Source organism: Mauremys reevesii, linkage group 1 (genome assembly GCF_016161935.1).
Source record: "Mauremys reevesii isolate NIE-2019 linkage group 1, ASM1616193v1, whole genome shotgun sequence".
Lineage (NCBI taxonomy): Eukaryota > Metazoa > Chordata > Testudines > Geoemydidae > Mauremys > Mauremys reevesii.
This window is the reverse complement of record NC_052623.1, coordinates 118,174,244-118,187,449: the sequence shown is the minus strand read 5'-3', so window position 1 is coordinate 118,187,449 and position 13,206 is coordinate 118,174,244. Positions and strand designations below refer to the sequence as shown.

Here is a 13,206-nt window from a genome sequence, read left to right as displayed (position 1 = left end):
CTGATGACGATGATGGATAGCAGTCATATTGTACCATCTGCCACTGGGAAGGGGATGCTGGTGTTCAGCGCTGCAGCACCCCATCTACCAGCAGCATGCAGTAGACATAGGGTGACAATGAAAAAAGGCGAGAAACAATTTTTTCCCCCTTTCCTTTGGGGGGAGGGGGGAAGGGTGTAAATTGACGAGATACACCCTGAAAAACCCGGGAAAATGTTTTTGACCCTTCAGGCATCTGGAGCTCAGCCAAGAATGCAAATGATTTTCGGAGACTGTGGGGACTGTGGGATAGCTGGAGTACTCAGTACCCCCTCCCTCCCTCCATGAGCGTCCATTTGATTCTTTGGCTTTCCGTTAAGTTTCTCACGCAGCACTGTGCTGAGTCCCTGCTGTGGCCTCTGTCTATCATAGCCTGGAGATTTTTTCAAATGCTTTGTCATTTTGTCTTCTGTAACGGAGCTCTGATAGAACAGATTTGTCTCCCCATACAGCGATCAGATCCAGTATCTCCCGTACGGTCCATGCTGGAGCTCTTTTTGGATTTGGTACTGCATCGCCACCCGTGCTGATCAGAGCTCCACGCTGGGCAAACAGGAAATGAAATTCAAAAGTTCGCAGGGCTTTTCCTGCCTACCTGGCCAGTGCATCCGAGTTCAGATTGTTTTCCAAAGCGGTCACAATGGTGCACTGTGGGATACCGCCCGGAGGCCAATACCGTCGATTTGCGGCCACACTAACCCTAATCCGACATGGCAATACCGATTTCAGCGCTACTCCTCTCGTCGGGGAGGAGTAAAGAAATCGGTTTAAAGAGCCCTTTATATCGATATAAAGGGCCTCATTGTGTGGACGGGTGCAGGGTTAAATCGGTTTAACGCTGCTAAATTCGGTTTAAACGCGTACTGTAGACCAGGCCTTAGTCTTCTCATCTACTGCCACATGGGGTTAGATCTGTATGGAAGATGCCATTTTCCTGTAGTATCAAATTTATCAGGGAACAACATTTTCCTCCTCTTGCCCTGCTGAGATATCAAATCAGAAAGCTTCCCCTCCTCCTGAGTAGTGGAGATGGGGTCTGAGTAAGAATAGGAAACTTTTAGATATTTTATAACTCATTCTCTTTTGTGCTTCCTGGATGGGGGGGCTCTTCCCCCCCCGCCCCTAGTTTTGCAAGAGTAACTCCATGCCTGTGACCAAGGTGAGGTATCTCTGCAGCCCTTTTTATCAAGACACCTGATAAGAGGTTGAGCCTTTTAGATACATAGGATCATAGACTATTAGGCTTGGAAGAGACCTCAGGAAGTCATTTAGTACAATCCCCTGCTCAAAAAGACCAAAACCAACCAAATCATCCCAGCCAGGGCTTTATCAAGCCAGGCCTTAAAAACTGCTAAGGATGGAGATTCCACCACCTCCCTAGGTAACACATTCTAGTGCTTCACCAGTCTCCTAGTGAAATAGTGTTTGCCCAATATCCAACCTAGACCTCCCCCACTGCAACTTGAGACCATTGCTTCTTTTTCTGTCATCTGCCACCACTGAGAACAGCCGAACTCCATCCTCTTTGGAACCCCCCCTTCAGGTAGTTGAAGGCTGCTATCAAATCCCCCCTCACTCTTCTTTTCTGCAGACTAAATAACCCCAGTTCCCTCAGCCTCTCCTTGTAAGTCATGTGCCCTCATCCCCTAATCATTTTCGTTGCCCTCTGCTAGACTCTCTCCAATTTGTCCACATCCCTTCTGTAGTGGGGGGACCAAAACTGGACAAAATACTCCATGTGTGGCCTCACTGGTGCCAAATAGAGGGGAATAATCACTTCCCTCGATTTGCTGGCAATGCTCCTATTAATACAGCTTAATATGCTGTTGGCCTTCTTGGCAACAAGGGCACAATGCTGACTCATATCCAGATTCTCATCCACTGTAATCCCCAGGTCCTTTTCTGCAGAACTGCGGCTTAGCCAGTTGGTCCCCAGCCTGTAGTGGTGCATGGGATTCTTCCTTCCTAAGTGCAGGACTCTGCACTTGTCCTTGTTGAACCTAATCAGATCTCTTTTGGCCTAATCCTCCTATTTGTCTAGGAGACTCTGTATCCTATCCCTACCCTCCAGTGTATCTACCTCTCCCCCCAGCTTAGTGTCATCTGTGAACTTCCTGAGGGTACAATTCATCCCATCATCCAGATATTTAATAAAGATGTTAAACAAAACTGGCCCCAGGACTGACCCCTGGGGCACTCAGCTTGATATCGGCTGCCAACCAGACATCAAGCCGTTGATCACTACCCGTTAAGCCCGACAATCTAGCCAGCTTTCTATTCACTTTATAGTCCATTCATCCAATCCATACTACTTTAACTTGCTGGCAAGAATACTATGGGAGACTGTATCAAAAGCTTTGCTAAAGTCAAGCTATATCACATCCACCACTTTCCCCATATCCCCTTATCTCATCATAGAAGGCAATCAGGTTGGTCAGGCATGATTTGCCCTTTGTGAATCCACGTTGACTGTTCCTGATCACCTTCCTCTCCTCCAAGTGCTTCAAAAATGGATTATTTGAGGACCTGCTACATGATTTTGCCAGGGACTGACCTGAGGCTGACCGGTCTGTAGTTCCCCGGGTTCTCTTTCTTCCCTTTTTTAAATATGGACACTGTATTTGCCTTTTTCCAGTGTCTTCCCCTTCTGGGTGCTAGTCTCACTGTTTATGGGAGTCTCCTCACAAGAAGCCTTCAATTAATCTTCGGGAGAAAAGAACTATTTAGCAGCCCTGCTTTCTTTCCTTGCAAGGAGCTGACAACACTCTTCATATTGGGAGTACTCTGGATCTCTTCTGGCCAGGGACTTACCATATGAATTGGCCTAATGGTGTCCTCCTTATCCTTAGACTCTCTCCCTGAAGTGCTCAGCAACTCCTAATTGAGCTTTTCTGCATAGCTGGGGAAAGGGTGTCCCAACATGCTGGTCTAAGTCTGAACCCTGAGCCCAGCACAGCGAAGAAGGTGATTAAACAGTCAGGATATAATCTGCACTCTGCAGAGCCTATAAATGCCACTTCACGTACAGAGCACTGTTCTGATTCAGGAGCTAAGTAAGCCATCTGTTCAGGCATTTATTTTCCTCAGGAGATTTCTCTTTTTCACTCTGTTTCTTTATCCTTCCCTGCTAAATGTTCACTACTCCCCATACATCACAAAACTCTACAAACATTGGGCCGCACGTTGGGAAATTTCTTTCCCATTTATTTCTTTTTTGTAATAGCATTTCTCACAATTCTATTCTCCTTGGCATGGGTTCATTAGCCAAGGGACATTTAATTTTTTTTGTCTACAGTTGTAGGGCAGTTAGCATTCTATACATAACTCACTGGTTGGCATTAAGGTTTTACAATTATTATTTCAGGAGTTTCTATACAGCTTTGGAATGATTTCTGGTGCGAAGCCAACGAAGGGGTGGGGACAGCCAGGACTTCATTGCAACAGTGAACAGTCTCCAGAATTACAAAGAGGGGAACAGCCTATGCGTCACAGAAATGTAGGAGATGCTGACAGCAGAAACAAAAAACAAAACAAAAACAGCCAATAGGGTGAGCAGCATCATTTTTAACCACACTTATGGAATGAGAACAGAGCAACAAGACTATCAGCAGCCATTTTGTTTCAAAGTCACAGTAAAGTCAGGAAGATTTGTAGAGATTTTTTTAAAATGGCAAGTAGATCTTGTGGAAGAGACCAAACACTGTTTAAGAAGGCAATTCTGAATATAAAGAAGAGCTTAATAGAAAAATTTGACAATGCAGTTATGTATCACCAGTTTATAACTTGCAACTGATTTTACCTTAATGCAGAAATGTTACTGCTTCCTAATTACTCAATTGAAGAGTACTAATACATCTCCCCTTCCACTCCCTCCTGCCCAACCATTTAAGTATTTTAAGTGGACACTGTGCCATATTTTGCAGTTTTAATAGATTTAAGAAAGCAGAACAAACTACATCAGACCCTGATCTTGGAAGCTGATCTGCATAGGCATGAAATTAGTGGGTCTCCACATGGGAACAGTGGAGATTAGATTACAGGATCAGGGCCCTAGTACTTTATGTCAATTATAGTTATGGTACAAAAATATGAACTTAACACATTATGGGTCACCCTTCATCCAATCAAAGCTGTTCGAAAATTATTTTGGTCCTCTTCAACTATAGCCATTTCTACCACAGAGTATTACACTTGCATCGTAAAATATTCCTATGAAATGCCTTTAAATTCAAGCATGTAACCTTGTTTAAAGACGATTAACATGAGTGTTTTTCATTTTGTCAACACACAGAATTACCTGAAGAGTTCTTTTGCTTCTAGGAACTGAAGCTGTGCAAAGTGTATAAAACCTGCTTGCTGCAAGATTCGTTTGTACATTACCTGAAAGATGGGGGAAAAAGGTTTGTTAGTGTAAGTGACTCCATACAGCAATAGTTAACTACTTCACAAAGCATTCAATGCATGATTTAGAACTGTGCTTCTGAATTATTGCACGATACAAAATCCTCAGCTTATGCATTTTAAATCAAGTTTACTCAATAACAAAGATAATTTTGAAAATACTCCCTACATGAAATTTCTGAATATTTTAGTCAAGACTCCTGAACACAAATCTAGATTGACAAATTTAACTGCTCACTGCACAATTTGACATCAGACTCTTAAGATATCATATACCCTGACTTGTCCTGAAAATTTAAAATAGGGCTGTCAAGCGATTAAAAAAATTAAATTGTGATTAATCACGGTGTTAAACAATATACAATTTAAATATTTTGTATATTTTCTACATTTTCAAATATATTTATTTCAATTACAACAGAATACAAAGTGTAGTGTTCACTTTATTTTTTGTTACAAATATTTGCACTGTAAAAATAAATAAGTAGTATTTTTCAATTTACAGTACTTGTATTAGGTGGTGCAATCTCTTTATTATGAAAGTTGAACTTACAAATGTAGAATTATGAACAAAAATAACTGCGTTAAAAAACAAATCAATGTAAAACTTTAGAGCCTACAAGTCCACTCAGTCCTACTTCAGCCTATTGATCAGACAAACAAGTTTGGTTACAATTTGCAGGAGATAATACTGCCTGCTTCTTGTTTACAATGTCATCAGAAAGTGAGAACAGGTGTTAAATATCCTGCAATGCTGGCTACAGTAGTGTTATGTGCCACATGCGCTAACGATTCATATGTCCCTTCATGCTTCAACCACCATTCCAAAGGGGACACGTCCATAGTGATGACTGGTTCTGCTCGATAATGATCCAAAGCAGAGTGGATCAACCCATGTTCACTTTAATCATCTGAGTCAAATGCCACCAGCAGGTTGATTTTCCTTTTGGTGGTTTGAGTTCTATAGTTTCCGCATCTGAGTGTTGCTCTTTTAAGACTTCTGAAAGCATGTGCCACACCTCATCCCTTTCAGAGTTTGGATGGCACTTCAGATTCTTAAACCTTGGGTTGAGTGCTATATCTATTTTTAGAAATCTCACATTGGAACCTTCTTTGTTTTGTTAAATCTGATGTGAAAGCATTCTTAAAATGAACATGTGCTGGGTCATCATCTGAAAATGCAACAACATGAAATATATGGCAGAACGCGGGTAAAACAGAACAGGAGACATGCAATTTTCCCCCAAGGAGTTCAGTCACAAAATTAATGCTTTTTTTTTTTTTTTTAAACAAGCATCATTAGCATGGAAGCATGTCCTCTGAAATGGTGGTCAAACCATGAAGAGGCATATGAATGTTTAGCATATCTGGCACGTTAATAGCTTGCAGTGCCGGCTACAGAAGTGCCATGCGAACGCCTGTTCTCTCTTTCAGGTGACATTGTAAATAAGAAGACGACAGCATTATATCCCATAAATGTAAACAAATTAGCTTGTTTTAGGATTGGCTGAACAAGAAGTAGGACTGAGTGCACTTGTAGGCTCTAAAATTTGACTCTTGTTTTTGAGTGCAGCTATGTAAACAATAAAAAACCTACATTTGTAAATTACACTTTCACAAAATTGCACAATACTTGTATGAGGTGAATTGAAAAATATTTATCATTTTTACAGTGAAAATTTGTAATAAAAATACAAAGTGAGCACTGTACACTTTGTATTCTGTGTTGTAATAGAAATCAATATATTTGAAAATGTAGAAAAACATCCAAAAATTTAATAAATGTCAATTAGTATTCTATTGTTTAACAGCGCGATTAATTGTGATTAATTACATTAATCGCTGTTAACTCATGCGATTAATTGACAGCCCTACTTAAAAGGGGAAAGAAAAAAAAAGGAAGAGTGCATGCAGACAGGTAGGAAGAGCCAGACCTTATAACAACTAGAAAGTGTTACAAAACTAAGGGTCTTCTAGTGTTTCTATTATAACTTTCCTTCTGAAGTTTTATTTTCAAGATTTTTACATACTTGGCATACACTTTCAACATAGCAATAGCATTTATTTAAATTAACCCATCCCCACCTATAAAAGCAGAGGTGAAACTGACCAGTATATTTTAAGCTAAATGTTGAGTTAGTGGTCACTAGATAATGATAAATGTATATGCAATGTTTTAGGTATTCCCTGTATTAACAGAAGTATCCATATTACTGAAAATACAGAGACAAATACACTTCTCAAATTGCAGTCTGCAGCACACCTGCTGGTGGTCACATGATGCTGGTTCCTCTTGTTTCCAGGAGCATCTACACTTATGATAATCTGCCAGCTTCATTGATATATATTGATTTTTACACACTACTCAAAGCTCTAAACAGTGTTATGAAAGCTGTCAACACACAGTGCTAACAGCTCCAATTTTCAACTGAAGTACCTAGGAAAATTGTAGTATTCCTCAACAATCTATTCCATGAAGAAAGATACTGCACAAGAATCGGAGGCCTATGGCAGGGTGGACTGATTTACAAAGTGATTTTAAGTAACCGACTTTAATCATGATTTAAATCAGCAAACAAGAAACTTTGATTTACATTGATATAAATTGTATTTTGAATATGCAAGATTCATTCTCATTGGTTGATATAACCATTAACAGTTGATTTACAACCAAATTTGGTATTTTTTTGCTAACTGAGAGGGTATACTATCCCTATACATTTAAACAGTTATATCCTTAAAACACATGTATTCAAAGCCTTAATTTTGACATTTGTTATGATAGACAATGGTGGATGATGCATTTCTTATTTACTAGGTAATTTTTTTTTTTACTCTCAATTTGTGTCAAGCGATATTTGAACGGAAACTGGAATTCAGTTAAAATATATAAAAACATTTTAAAATTAGGTGTACTAGATACATAAAGTATCAAATTTCAATTTAACATTGCTTTATTAAGCAAAGGCTGTAAATAGTGAATTGATAGCTTGTTTCTGGTCACCGTGGGCATGATTTTCAAAGGTATTCAAGTGCCTAAAGATGCAGACAGGAGCCTAATGGGATTCTCAAAAGTGCCCAAACAGGGCATGGTGCCCAACTGCCATCGAAATCAATGGTAGTTAAGCATCTATCCTGCTAAGGAGGTTTGAAAATCCCACTGGAGACCTGCCTGCATCTGTAGATACTTAAACCCTTTGAAAAATCTGGCCCCCATGTCCTCTTTGAGAACTAGCAGATCTCATTTTCTCCCCAACCTGTTTTTTTATTCTTAGATTGGGAGTTGAAAAAGCAAGAAAACTTGTTTTCTTCTTCCAACCTGTGTCTCAACTTCAAGCTAACTAGTTCAAAATAATTTTTTTTCTCTATACACCTGCTAGAAAAAGTTAAACCAAAAGTACTGTATATACTCGTTCATAAGACAATTTTTAGTAAAAAGGGAAGCACCAGAGAAGGGGGTCGGCTTATGAACAGGTATAGAGAGGGAGAGGTGGGACACAGCCCCTCTCCCAAACAGAGTTAGCAAGGAGAGGCAGCACAGCCAGAAGGGAAGAGGCAGGGCCAGAGTCTCTCTGCTTCTGGCCACGCTGCTCTCCCCCAGCCTCCGAAACAGCTGCAGCTCCGGGGCTGGCAGGCTGTGGCCGTGCCGCCTGGTCTGGCCCGCCAGAGCTGCTCCAGCCAGGTCAGAGACATCCTCCCTATGCCCTCCCCAGATAAGGTGGGAAGGGAAGAGTGTGGGGGTCCCAGGCAGGGGTCATGTGGAGGGTGGTCACAGGGGTTATTTCCCTGACTCTCAGCTTCTCCCCCCAAAAAAATTTCCCCACCAGTTGCTGTCCCGGCCCGTCAGGGTAAGTACCTGGTGGGCTGGGACACTTTGTTTATTTAGGTTTACCTCCATGCCTGCGGACGCTTGAAGTAAACAAACCATCTCAGCCCGCCAGCAGCTTATCCTAATGACCCGGGAGCCAAAGTTTGCTGACCTCTAAATTATAGGGTCAGCTTATGAATGGGTTATAAAAATTTTCCATTTTTACTTATCCATCTTGGGGGGGGTCGGCTTATAAATGAACTGGCTTATAATTAAGTATATACAGTAATTTACGTCAAAAGCTTTTCTGCACAACAGAAAGTTCCTATATCCGCAAAAAGACAGCAAATATATACTTAATGAAATACAAGACATTGTGACATATATAAAGCTTGAGTTGACCTAAGAAGTTAAAGATATTTTCCCCCCAGATTCTGTATAACTAAAAAAGTAGCAGCCTTTAATTCATTAAAATTTGAGGACTCATTTATGCAGCATATTTTTATTTAAATTATTTTAATAGCTTATAGTAAATTTAGGCCTTAACACAGGCTAACAATTTCAAGTTCAATTTTAAACATGTTTATTATTAAGAAAAATGAATTTATATTAAAAAAACTTTTAGAACAATTTTTATCTACTTTGGTTATAATGGAATATTTGACTGACTTGCCAAGGCTCATGTACTCACTGAACCCAGTAAAGGGGAGGGTTTATTCATTCTGGAAGACCATTTAGAACAAACAAACACAAAGGTTTGTAAATTAACAGTGACTAACAAAGGCAAGAAAACTCAGTTTCAGAAGTCATTTTTCCACCATGCCATTGAGCCTCTCCATAGTGCTGTATTTCAGGTATCCCTAGAACTGAGGGCATGTATGAACCACAATATAAATCTTGGAATACCAAGGCACAATGAAGGTTATCAACTGACTAGTGGTAACAGTGAAGATCAACACCAACAAAAAGTGTATTCATGTCACTCGAAGAACCCATCGTAATATAAAATGTTAATTTCACAGCAATTTTATTTATTTAGCCAGCTACTTTAACACTATTGGCTCTGCATTTATCTCTGGAAAAATACAAAAAAGCAAGCAGCAGCTCTCTCTCTCTCTCTCTCTATCGTCAAGCTTTTCCCAGCTGCTGAAAACTGCATATTATAGTACATTTTTTTTTTTAAGAGGCATCAAAATACAACCTGCTACAGAATAAGTTACCCCACACGCTTCTTTTCCCCTACCTTCTTTGTTTTGTGGATGTATTTTGTAAGGACCTTATAAGAATATTCCACATTATGTTTCCTTATGTGGAACAAAGGAACAAAGAATCCTGTGGCATATTATAGATAACAGAGAGCGTTGCAGCATGAGCCCACTGAATACTTCCGATGCAAGAGAAGAAGTGGGTATTCACCCACGAAAGCTCATGCTGCAAAACGTCTGTTAGTCTATAAGGTGCCACAGGATTCTTTGTTGCTTTTACAGATCCAGACTAACACGGCTACCCCTCTGATACTAAAGGAACAGACACTCTTGCTCTTTGCAACTACAACTGACAAGGACAAATTTACTAAGACTAAATAAAAATGAGGTGAAAAACTGGATATTTAAAATAGACTGCTATACTTTTAAATAGGTCAAACAAAATAGCCAGAGGACAGCGCAGAATAGTAAGAGAACAGGCTGCTGTACTTGCAATTGTTTGAACAACAATTCACCTGTCCTACAGAATCAAAATACTGTAACCACTACAGAGTAGAACGTGTTTCCCAACCTCTGCTAAGTCCGTATATTTTCAAAGAAGTTACTAACTTCCAGGAAAATGACCATTTAAGCTACATTTCATATCTATAAGTCTACAGGTGATTTTAATATTTGGTAAAATTATATTGTACAAAGAATGAAGAATTATTCAGGCAAAGGAATGTGCACCAGAAACATTCCCAAAACAAAGCTTGCATCTGAGTGGTCCAGCAAAACATGTTCATAGTCATGTATAAAGTGCAATTTGCTTGATTTTTTTAAAAACTGGGTGACACATTTATGTCAAGGGACAGAGCCTGTTCTCAGCAATGGTAGAAACAGTCACTACTTGTCCTGAGACTTGCTTAGATACGGTCTTTGGGCAATATGGCTATCATCATTGATAAATCAACACAGGAAAAAAAATGACCACAAAGAGGAAAAGCATTTTAAACAGAGTGCCAGCTCCTAGTGTGTAGGCCTTGAAACAAGTGGCCTTGTCTGCCTCTTCTCTGTCCAACCACAATGGCAGGTAGGAGATGCTACTAACAGATTCCCTTGATCTCTGCCATCATAAAATGACCAACATTAAATTAGCCTCTTTCTTAAGAGAGTAAGGTGGAAATGGACAGCAAGGCTAAAACAAGAAGTTGGAAAAACCACTTTTGAAAGAAAAAAGAATTTGCAGTTTGCATGCTTAAAGTTCGAAGAATGGAAAGGAAGATCAAAATGCTGGAAAAAAAAATCAAACATGCCAAGAAAGCAAGTGCTGGGTATTCTAGAGGGAGGAGAGAAAATACACTTGGTGCAAAATTTGGTAATATTGCTAGTAAAAAGTTTTATAAAGAGATGAGGAAAATACTCCTTTTAAACTGAATTTTCCTACAGATTTCTTTCCCAGCAGGGCCTCTTGTGCAAAACTAAACAGGTACTTTGACTGTGGCAATGACAGATAATCAAAGAGTGGAAAGGTTGCTGCTGCTTCCAAACATCAGCTCTTTGATAACATTTTCAGAAGGCTACACTGTAGAAGCCAGTTGCTCCAAGATGACTTACCTTCCATTTCAACTTTATTTTGATGTTACTGAATGAGGAGGGTGGAAACTTTACAGACTGACTTCCTGTTTCCCTATCAGTGTTTTCAACTAATTTTTAAATTCATCTTTAGACTTTTTGGGATGTGTTCTTCCTGGTAAAAGTGGATGTGCTTGTATCTATTTAGAATGAGGCCATTTGAGAGAGTCCCTTTCTTCTAAAATTTCCTCATCGTACTTTGCTTGTTTATACTATTTTTTAAATAAAATGATGCTAATTAACCTTGCAAATAGAAATCACCACTTTGGTTATCCCAGCCTCATCTCACCATGAACGTCTTCCTGAGGAATCAGTTCTGGAGAGAAGTTTTTCCTTGTAGATAGTTGGCTTTATTCATATTAAAAGCATTAAAACAATGTATCAAGTTTGTTTTCAGACTTGTTAAACATAGAAGCCCTTTTAGTCTTTTCAGAAGACTAAGAACTATAAAGATAATGAGCCTAAAAAATGAAATGAAAGTTTGGAGAAACATTCAAATAAAGGAAAAAACCATTTGAAATTAGAATTTAGGAGTAACACTAAAGCTAGAAATCTAAATTTGTGGATTAAAGAAGTGGTTGATTAGTACAATCAGATTAGTGAGTAGGCAAAAATTTACTTTTCTTGAAGTCATTCTTGAGGCAAAATTCTATATGCTGTTACAGAATGGAAGTGGATATTGGTTCTGGTCATTGCTATGCAGAGACTGGGTCCACATCAACTGTCAAGTCAACTTCCCCCCCCCACAAAAAATAAATGAGAAACACATTCCTTATAAAATCTAAGGAGAAACCTCCCAGCATAGTATACACATCAACCCAAATTCATCATCATCATCATCTTGGCTCCTTAGTCAAGTAGAAGTTTCCAAAGTTAGAACAAGCTGCTGTGTTCTCTCTCTATTTTAAGGTCTTAAACAGTAGCTATCACACAATAACCCAGCATTGGGTGATTTGACAGCTGTATTATCTAACTAGGATGAAGCTAAAAGGTAGGTGGTTGGTTGTTTTGAGGGAAGGGATTGTGTGGAAAAATTATGTCTCAAACGCCCAAAGGAAAAATCTACTGATGATTTATCTCTTATCTTACTAAATCTGGTGGGCTAAATTTGGAATAATTTCTCCTTTTTGGCTTCAGTAAAGTTATTCCAATTGGTAATATTCCTTATCGGAAAATGACACTAATTCCTATTAGACTATATGTTAAGATTTTTAAACAATTTAGAAAAAATGCAATTGCAATTTTTCATACATTTGCTTGCTTCCTTTTCCCTTTTCATATAAACTTGTCTACAATGACCTGAGACAAAATTTTACGTAAATATACTTAAGCTTTTATATTAGGATATTGTTCTGTCATCATGGAAACATCTAACATTTTAATGAACCTTTAAATTATATAAATAGTAAAAAAGGACAAGGTCTTTAAGAGCGGTTACAAAAAAAATTCTGTATAGGAAGCAAAAAATATTCTGTATAGGAATTTTCTTTATTTCTTGACCTGATGCCCTTACTCAGAACTGAAAGAAAATGCAACAGATTAAGAAAGCATTTCTTAATGAGGGGACGGATGCAGCCTTCTTTATACACTAAACACCACATGTCAGCTACACATGACATGACTAACCCATTTATTTGGGGATTCTAGTTCAGCCGTAGAATTGGAATCCCATTGGTGAACATAGGATAAATAAATTTCTTTATTTTCTTTGTGATGTTAATCTTTCAAATGGTTTTGGGAAAACAGATTTGTGATCCCTTTAAAAAGCTGGAGTCTGATCTTTAGATAACCCATGGCCAGAAGCCAAGGCTGAGAGAGCTAGCCTGAGTCTGAAAGAATTTTTGGAAGACAATTCTGTTAAAATGGAAGGGTACAACACATGTGAGCAATGTTGCAATAAAAAAAGCCCAAAACCCAGGGTCCAGAATATGAAGAAAGAATTAACTATAAAAAAGTTCCTCTCACCCTGAAAAAACTAAAGGGATACAGGTCAAGTCTGGGCAAGGATATCAGTTGTTTTCATACATGCACACTGTGTTAAAACCTTATGGTAACAGTTATTCTACGTAGTGTACATAGAGATTTAAGCAACAACTTCAAGGTAATTGGTTGTCTCCATGCTAACAATTAGGGGAAATA

General features: G+C 38.9%; 1 protein-coding gene across 1 annotated transcript in view; it reads right to left on the bottom strand.

Moving 5' to 3' along the window:
- The window catches only part of TGFBRAP1 (transforming growth factor beta receptor associated protein 1), a 57,167-nt gene that overhangs the window by 16,653 nt on the left and 27,308 nt on the right, over window positions 1-13,206 (bottom strand). The window contains exon 5 of the mRNA XM_039543061.1: window positions 4,337-4,419. Within this exon, the coding sequence (XP_039398995.1) occupies window positions 4,337-4,419 (83 nt within the window). The remainder of the gene's footprint in view (window positions 1-4,336; window positions 4,420-13,206) is intronic.